The sequence below is a fragment of the Gambusia affinis genome, linkage group LG13 (genome assembly GCF_019740435.1).
Source record: "Gambusia affinis linkage group LG13, SWU_Gaff_1.0, whole genome shotgun sequence".
NCBI classification, from domain to species: Eukaryota; Metazoa; Chordata; class Actinopteri; order Cyprinodontiformes; family Poeciliidae; genus Gambusia; species Gambusia affinis.
This window is the reverse complement of record NC_057880.1, coordinates 27,504,864-27,513,633: the sequence shown is the minus strand read 5'-3', so window position 1 is coordinate 27,513,633 and position 8,770 is coordinate 27,504,864. Positions and strand designations below refer to the sequence as shown.

Here is an 8,770-nt window from a genome sequence, read left to right as displayed (position 1 = left end):
ACAGGCTCTACTGTCTCCTTTCCTCCTGATTCTGATGTAACTCACTGATTAATCAACTCCTCCTCTCCTCTCCACCTCCCAGTAACAGCGACCAGTCAGACCAGTTCAAACAGAACATTGTGAAAATAATCAAATCTCTCTGGATCATCAGGAAACGACTGAAGCTCCTTCAACCACGTCACCTTCCTGTTGTCTTCAGACAGTTTGGTCTCTCTGCTCACTGTGTTTGTGTCGATGGTGAGTTGACAGGAATCTGATGGAGAGAACAAACGGACCAGCTGCAGTTATTGATCATTTATTGATCTCTGATTATGTTTGAAGATGGTTGAATGCTTTGTTGTCATGAATCGGACTCCATCAGGTTCCACCCTGAAAGGAGGAGGAGGGTCAGACCATCAGTCTGTCAGCAGCAAACATGGAGATTAAATGTCTCTAACACACACACTGTTCTCTACTGAGGTTGATCCACGTTCCCACCCTCATCTATGGTCATGAGCTTTGGGTCGTGACCGAAAGAACCAGATCACGGATACAAGCGGCCGAAATGGGTTTCCTCCGTAGGGTGTCTGGGCTCTCCCTTAGAGAGCTCTACTCTGAGCAGCAGAGTAGAGCTGCTGCTCCTTCACATTGAGAGGGGTCAGTTGAGGAGCATCTGGTCAGGATGCCTCCTGGTTTATCATTAATTAACTGTTTCTGCGTTTATGTAGCACTGCGATTTTAATCTGGCGAGATATTGTTCAGATTATTAAAGATTTTTCTGTTCTAAGCAGAAACAGTGACAGTCAGCTTGGTTTTATTCTGAAAAGCCCAGCCGGAAGTGTGTTGGCAGCAGCATCGCCAGCTTGTTGATGATGACATCATGGAGGTCCGTCTCTGTCTGCGACATGACTCCTTCAGCCGGAGACGCTCCGCCAGCCGCTCCGCCTAAACCCGTTCCGGTCGGAGAGAAGGAGCCGCTGGACGAGCTGGTTCTGGTTCTGGTTCCGGTCCGGGCCGGCGTTACTGGGTCACAGCTAGCTGCCGCCAGCCGGGGCAGAACAGACTGAGAGGACGGACTGACCTGTTGGAGCCGGAGAATTAAACCCAGATTAAACGGAACCATGCTGGCCCGGTTCGGCTGATGTTCTGTGAGTGAAGCTGCAGTTCGGATCAATCAGACCCACTCAGACTCATTTCTCTTTCATAATTAGCGCCGTTCTGATCATTTAATTTCTGTGCATCAATAACTGATTTAACTTGATGCTAATCAGGAGAATCATTAAAATAACTGATAAATATGGAGAGATGCTTTTCATCTCTTTCATTTCTATCCATCATGTTTCTAACTGTTGATCTGGTTCAAACATTCAGCTTTGTCTGCTGGTGGTGGCTCATCATGCTGTGGGCCTGGGCTCCGTTTGAAGATCATGCTGGGTTCTGGTTCTGGTTCAGGTTCTGGTTCTGGTTCAGGTTCAGGTTCTGAACAGAAACTCAGTGTGAACAGACATTCTTTGCTGAAAGAACTAGTTCAAAGTTTTGATCCGTTTGTTCACCAGAACTCATTAAGGTCTCGGCCCACAGCATCACTCCGCCCTCATGTCTTTTCTAACTCCGGGAATCAAAACGTTCTGCCATGAATATCCAGATTCTTGGCACAGATTGATCTGATTCTCTGAACAGATTCCTGAATCTGATCAGATTTCTTCATCTGAACGTCTAGACTTTTGATTCCTGATCCGTTAACGAACAGATTCCTCATTCACTGAACTGAGTCAGTCAGGGATTAAACTAATCCTGACCTCCAGTGGCGTCATGTTGACTCAGACGTCTGATTGGAGGAAACCTGAGGCTCTGAGTCGCTTCCTGTTTGAACAGTGTTTCTTTAGTTAGAACCAGAACGAGTCCTGCTGTTAGTTTACTGCTGGGAACAAACGATGCAGCGATAAATCAGTAGATTTTATTAATTTTGTGCAATCAGCGAAATACACGAGTAAAATACACTAATCTTAATCTGGGTTAAGAAAGGTCTGGAGGGATGTGCTGTGGTGGTGAAGGGGTTAAGCACAACCCACATAAGGAGGCCTTGGTCTTCGACGGGGCCGTCGCAGGTTCGATTCCCGGCCTGGCAACCTTTGCTGCACGTCTTCCTCCTTCTCTCATTACCCAATTTCCTGTCAATTAACTATCAAATAAAGGCCACTAGAGCCAATTAAACCTTAAAAAAAGGAAAGGTCTGGAAATCACTCCACGTTTCCAACTTACTGAGTTTTCCTGATTCTGATTTTGCAGATGAATTGAAAATTCAATAAAACAGAAACGGTCAGTAATCGGCTCCTCTAATTCTAACCAGAACAGATTCAGCCAGGTCATCCTTAAAAAGCCTGAAAAGGCCTTAAAATGTCTTAAATGTATTTAAATATGTAAGTTGGCCTTAAATACGTGAATCAGGTCTTAACTTTAATTGTCAGGACTGTTTTAATCTGGTATGGAGATTTTATTTGAGGACTTTTCTGTCAGGCAGTTTGAGTCGCTCAGACATTTTAATCCAGTTCTGTAACTCAGTAAATAGCTGCTAATGGACCTTTGCTAGCCAGCTAGCTTAATTTGCTTTTACCTTAAGTGCAAATTCATCCAAAGTTTGATGGATGACGTTCATTTTTTCCACCGACTCACTTCTGTTCCCAACCCATAAAAGGATCCTCCATCATCCCTAATATTTACTGTTTATTTGGTCTTAAGTTTCATTAAAAAGTCTTAAATTTGACTCGCTGAAACCAGCAGGTTTCCCGCTACTGGAGACTTTTATCCAGGCTTCTTTAGTGCAGCAGGTAGAGGATGAAAGTCGGGTTGCACCTGTTGATTGTCCCAGTTTCCGTCATTATTGGAGATGAACAGAAAACGTGAACGTTGCACCGTTCGGTATGAAATGTGACGGTACCAACAGGTTCTCTTCCTGTTCTTCAGGAGTGGAGAGATGCAGCAGAAGTTGTGCTCCAGAGGTTCTGGCTCCTTCCTGTTGGAGAGGAACGGTCAGGCCTGCGGCGCCCTCCCGGACTCCGTCACTTCCTGTGAGCTCCCGTTCCGATGCCCCCGATGCGGCGAGCAGCAGCGGTTCCGCAGCCTGGCCTCGCTGCGGGCCCACCTGGAGTACCGCCACTCCTACCGCTCTCCGGACGTGGTTTCTGGAGACTTCAGCATCACGGGGTCGCACCCCGACCCGCTGGCGGCCGCCATCGCCTGGCAGGACGCCAGCCTCCCGGCCCGCAGGGGGCAGCACGGCGCCGCGCGGCCGCCTCACGTCCGCTCCCTCAGCGACAGCAGAGACAGCGGCTACCTGCACTCCTACGGCGCGGTGAGGAGGCGCACCCAGAGCGTCGGCGTGGGGACGCAGGAGGAAGAGGTGGATGATGAAGATACAGGAGAGGAAGAGGAGGATGGAGAGGAAGCAGAAGAGACCAGACAGGAGTCAGAAGTCAAACAGTCAGACTCAGGACGCCTCCATCACCTCCCGTTCTCTCCGGCGTCCCCGGACCCGGACCCGGACCTGGACCTGGACCTGGTTGGTGAGTGTCTCCTCCAGCGCGTCTCCTCGTCCGCCAGCAGGAAGTTAACGTCTCTTCTTCACCGTCTCCACCAGCGCAGAGCTCCTACTGCGGCCGGGAAACGGCGGCGGCCTCGGCGGCGGTTCGGCGGCGGCTGGCCGGGATCCTGCGGGCCGCCGACGGCACCATGCAGCGGCGCCTGGCCAAGGTCAGCACGGAGCTGGCCCGGACCGACACCGAGCTGCTGTGTGAGCGCGCTCACTCGCAGCACCTGGCCCAGGAGCGGCAGCAGGTGGCGGAGCGGGAGCGCTCGCTCAGCCGGCAGGTGGACGTGGCCGTCATGGTGATCGCCGCTCTGAGGGAGCAGCTCAACGCCTCCGACAGCGAGCTGGAGCGCCGGGAGAGGTAGGGACCGGCCGGGTCCGAGGTCAGAGCGACCGGCGGCTGGGTTGATCCGCTGCTGGTTTCTTCCAGGGAGGTTCTCACCATCCAGAGGTTCCTGGAGGCCGCGGCCCGCCAGGAGACCAGCGGGAAAGTCCGGATCCAGCGCTTCATCGAGAACCTGCTGGGCCGGATCGCCCTGGCGGAGAGGCTGGTGGAGTATTACCAGGTGAACGGCGGGCCGGCGCAGGGCGAGCGCCACAAGGTAGAACAGCTCCCCCTGGTGGAGAGGCGACTCGCTTATTCTGGTGGCTTTCAGATCAGTTTTGGTTTTGTCCTTTTTTCCTGCTTGAGTTTTGCTGATTTTTCTCTTTTCTGTGTCATCCTTATCTTTATTTACAGTTTTTCTTTCTTAATAAATGTTTTTCTTAGTTTTGATCTTCCTCTCTCGTCCTCAGCAGCAGACTGATGACGGCCGACACAGAATCTCTAAAAGCAGGTCAGCTTTCCTCAAAACGTCAAAACGTTTCTGACGTTCAGATTTCAGTCCAAAACAATCGAATGAAGAACCACGGATCAGCAGAACCTGAAGGACGGATCAGATCCGTTTTAATCTGGAGAAACATAAACTAAACATGGCGTCCTCTGAACCAGACCATGATGGAGCCACCGCCGTGCCTCATGGTTGGGTCAGTTGGTTCTGCTGGTTCCTGGTCGGTGGGAGGTTCTGGATCGTCTTCTGACCCGGTAACCATCTCTGATGTTTCCAGGTCCGCCGGGGATCAGCTGTTCTCTGGTCTCCATGACAACAGGACTCAGTTGTCCTGCCGGTTCGGCGGCGGGCCCCCGGGCTCCGAAGCGGGTCCGGACCGGGACCGCGAGCGCCAGGAGCGCCTGGCCCAGTCCTCCAGGCTGTTCTGCCGACCGGAGCACAGAGATGACATCTGGAACCAGCAGCGGCGCCGGTCCACCGGGTACGAGGCCTAGAACTGTAGAGACGGCCCAGACAGACGGGCCTGAACAGAACCTCAGCAGAACCAGCTTCCCTCGGTTCCTGTAGGCGCTGAATCGAGTTCTGCTGGTACATTTTAGTTCTGGATGTTTGTCTGCTGAGGTGAAGTGGACCAGAAAACAACCCGGTTCTGATCGTAATCAGAACCAACAGAAGTACCAACCGGACCAGGCTAAATGTACCAGCTGTGTTCTGTTCTGGATCAAACCTCTGCAGGGCGGTTCTGGTTCTTCATACATCAGCACAAAACAGAACCAGAGTATTTATCAATCTGAAACTCTCCCCTTCCTCGGGTCGAACCTTCTCATTCTGACCCGGTTCTGCAGAACCTCCAGGAGTTCTGCATGCAGGCAGCAGAACTTCCTGGTGGATTTCTCTGGGCTCTGTTGCTTTTTCTGTCTGGTTTTCCAGACAGCGGATCCGGATTCAACAGTTTTCCTCTGATCCGGGTTCTGATCCGGGTTCTGATCCAGGTTCTTCTGGACCTTAAAGATGTGAATCAACATCCTGAGGAAATATTTTCTGTTTAACAATAGATGTCAGCAGTGGTGGGCTCGTCTCCGCTAATGTGCTAATGCGCTAATAGCACAGCTAATTTTTCATTTAGTTTAAACGTTAGCGTAGCTTAGGTTGAATTCTCCACGTAAATTCAAATTTACTCGGCTGTTTATAAACTTTCAGTTGGATAAAATTCAACATCTGTCTTCAAGTTTTGGTCATCGACTGTTAACAATTCTTCAATGTTCAGATGTTTATATGCCATTATTTTGAAGGGGTGGGAACTGTTTCCTCTCCATACCTTTTCTCTTTTTCTCTTAATTAAGAAACGTAAAAAACAAACAAACATGTTTTCCTTGCAACACATGGTTGATATTAGCATGTTAGCTTCCACTAAGACCATGTTGGTTTAGCATTTTAGCATCAGTTTCAGCAAAATGCCATGTGGATAGAGCGCTTTAGCTTTGGCTTTAGCTTTAGCTTCTGCTAAAGACCATGTTGTTGTATCGTTATCAGAACTAATGATTATGATTATTGCTTTGTTGTTAGGGTAGCTAACGTTTAGCTAGCGGCGTCCATCACTGGATGCCAGAACCATTACAGAACCTGTAATGGTTCTGGGTTTCCAGAACCATTACATGTTCTGGAAACCCAGAAATTCACCTTAGAAATCCTTAGAAGGTTCTGGAAGAACCTAAAGAAAACCAGGTCCAATTTATCAGAGCAGAGAAATGAGTTCTGTTGGACCCGGTCGGGTTTAGAGGTTCTAAGCCTGAACCCGTCTGTTAAATGGACCAGGAACCAGCTGGGCAGAGTTTCTGGAGATGTTCCATGACCCGGTTCTGGAGATGTTCCATGACCCGTATGGACCGAGTTATTCGACCCGATTAGAGATCAGGTTCTGGAGCTGCAGCAGCAGGTTTCTCTCCTTCCGCTCTGGTTTGGGTCAGGAAGCACCGCCTGGTACCGGGTCTGGGTCACATGAACTAACTGTTGGTCCGAAGCCCGGTTCAGTTCGGTTCTGGATTAAACCCAGAAGTGTTTCTAAGACCTTCATGGAGCCCAGAACCTAACGGTACCAGAACAAAGCAGAACCTGAAGGATGCCGGACCTTCTGAATGTTATCTGGGTCTGAACCGGGCTCAGAACCAGAACCAGGTCGCCTGCAGTGTTTCCGCCCTGATCCGATGAGTCTGTTCCTCCCAGAGTTCTACCAGCACCGACCCGTGGTTCCGCTGACCCGGTCCTCATCACAGCGTCGGTGTTCAGCTGGTTCTGATGGTCCGATCGTAACCACCGCTTGAAGAATGGGTTTAAATGATCTAGAACCCAACAGAACCGGAAGAGAAGGTTTGTGTTCTTAACCAGCCGATCCTGAAGTTCCAGATGTTTCTTTCATTCAGGTTCTGGTTCTGGTTCTGATTTATTAAATGTTCTGTAAATAAAATACAGCTGGAAGACGGACAAAAACACTAAAACACTAAAACACTAAATCACTAAATCCTACCAAGTTCCCAACTCTCACCTCCTGTTCCAGTCGGGTCAGGAGGTTGACGGGTCACATGACGGGTCACATGACGGGTCACCTGACAGGTCACCTGACGGGTCACATGTCCATCACAGGGTGACACAGAGACACTGAGGGAGAATTTAAAGAACCCAGTTAACCTGACGTGTTTCTGGGCTGGGAGGAACCCGGAGAACCAGAGAGAACCCAGCATGGAGACTCCATGCAGAAAGACCCGGGCCGGGAATCGAACCCGGGACCTTCAAAGCAACAGTACTCCCCACTGCACCACTGTGCAGTCCCTCCCCCCCCACATATCTTAATGCATTGAAAAAAGACAAAACTTGTTAGGAGGGAAAATGTCTGGTTCCAGGTGAAATAATCGGCCACCAGTCGTTTTTCACTTGTTAGTTTTGTTTTATTTCAAATCTACGGATTTATTTGCACTAGAAACTATAAACTGAAATACTTGGTCAGATTTAGTGTTTTTGCAGTGTGAAATAATGTTGAGTAAATTTTCACCAACAAACTGAAATTTCCAGATTAATTTAAATAATTCTTGGATTTTTACTGTTTTGGTAAATTTATAAATTTGCAAGAAAAAAAGATTAAAAAGAGCATACATATTTATAAACTAGAACAATCTAGTTTATAAGGATTATTTATGAATGATTTTTAATGGCTGTTGTTTTAGGAAGGTGAGGATTTCCTAATCTGAAGTCAGATGTTTCTGCCTTGTAATCCGTTTAAATTTGACATTTTCTCCTTCATTTACAACTTTTTTGCACCAGTTTTTATTTCTTGTAAATATGTGAAGCTAATTTATACATTTCAGATTTTTTGGTGTAAATTTTCTTCAGTCTAAAATCGCCGTGATGCTCGTCCTGAAGGCGTTCAGTGGTCGCCATGGTAACCCCTGACCTCTGACCTGTCCTGTCATGGAGGTTTTAGTTTCTCTAGAAAGCTGTTGAATGTTTGGTGGAAGGCAGAAACCCGTCGTGTCCAGCCTCCGTGGTAAAGCATGCTGTATATCCTGCTGTGTTTTCTAGCAGAGGAACTTTATTTTGGCGGTCTGAGCAGGAAGTTGCACTTTGCTGGTTGTTTTCACACCAGGAGTTGAATGTAGCGACAATCAGCTCCGTTTGGGACGGCAGGAGCCCAAACGGGTCGCTGACTGGTTCTGTTCAGAGAGGCCGCTGGGTTTCCATGTTGTGTTCGTGTCGTGTGTTCTTCCCTCGGCCCGGTTCGGTCCGTTTGGACCCGGCTGGGAGGAGTAATCTCTAGTTTGGTGCCTTCGCTCCAGAACTCTGTAGTCTGTGAAACACTGTGAGGAGCTGCAGTCTCTGTCCTGTCATGATGTTCGATGGATTAAAGAACAAACATGAGACCAAACTCACTGCCCGGTTCTGAGTCATTCGGGTTTCTGCGGGTTCTAGAAGGTTCTGGTGAGTTGAGGTGAACATGTTGGTCTAAATATGTTGTCATTTCTTCTCAGTGTTATCAACATGAGGCTAAAGGTGAGGAGTCGTCCAGCACGACGCCGTTACTTCCTCACCATGTTTCCCTCCGGAGGTTTTCTGAATACCGAGTCACTGATGCCACAACGTTGAACTTCATTTCTAATCAATTTGATGAATTTTCAGTCATAAAGAAGAAACAGAAACTGAGCTTTGATCATTTCCCCTCTAACACTTTAAATCCCTTTTTATTGAAATTAAAGCAGAAATTAAACTTTAATTCTGCAGTTCAGTCATAATGTGACGATGCGAGTCTGTTTTCATATCGGATCATTTAATGATCCTTGGCTGCAATTATTGCAGCCATTAACTTATTTTATTTAGTAAAGTCTTT

At 48.4% G+C, this 8,770-nt stretch overlaps 1 protein-coding gene across 7 annotated transcripts; it reads left to right on the top strand.

Moving 5' to 3' along the window:
• The first annotated feature begins 685 nt into the window (after positions 1-685).
• znf365 (zinc finger protein 365) lies at positions 686-8,603 on the top strand. 7 transcript variants are annotated; one of them, XM_044137002.1, is made up of 7 exons: positions 686-1,127; positions 2,944-3,542; positions 3,617-3,926; positions 3,996-4,131; positions 4,364-4,401; positions 4,673-4,876; positions 8,415-8,603. In XM_044137002.1, exons 2-7 carry the CDS (start codon positions 2,954-2,956, stop codon positions 8,527-8,529), a joined length of 1,392 nt encoding a protein of 463 aa, XP_043992937.1. In that variant the 5' UTR covers positions 686-1,127; positions 2,944-2,953; the 3' UTR covers positions 8,530-8,603. The 7 variants fall into 7 exon arrangements, with proteins under 7 accessions (XP_043992937.1, XP_043992936.1, XP_043992935.1 ...); XM_044137001.1 differs by having other exon boundaries at positions 4,361-4,401; XM_044137000.1 differs by having other exon boundaries at positions 687-1,127; positions 3,996-4,167.
• Positions 8,604-8,770: the final 167 nt, after the last annotated feature.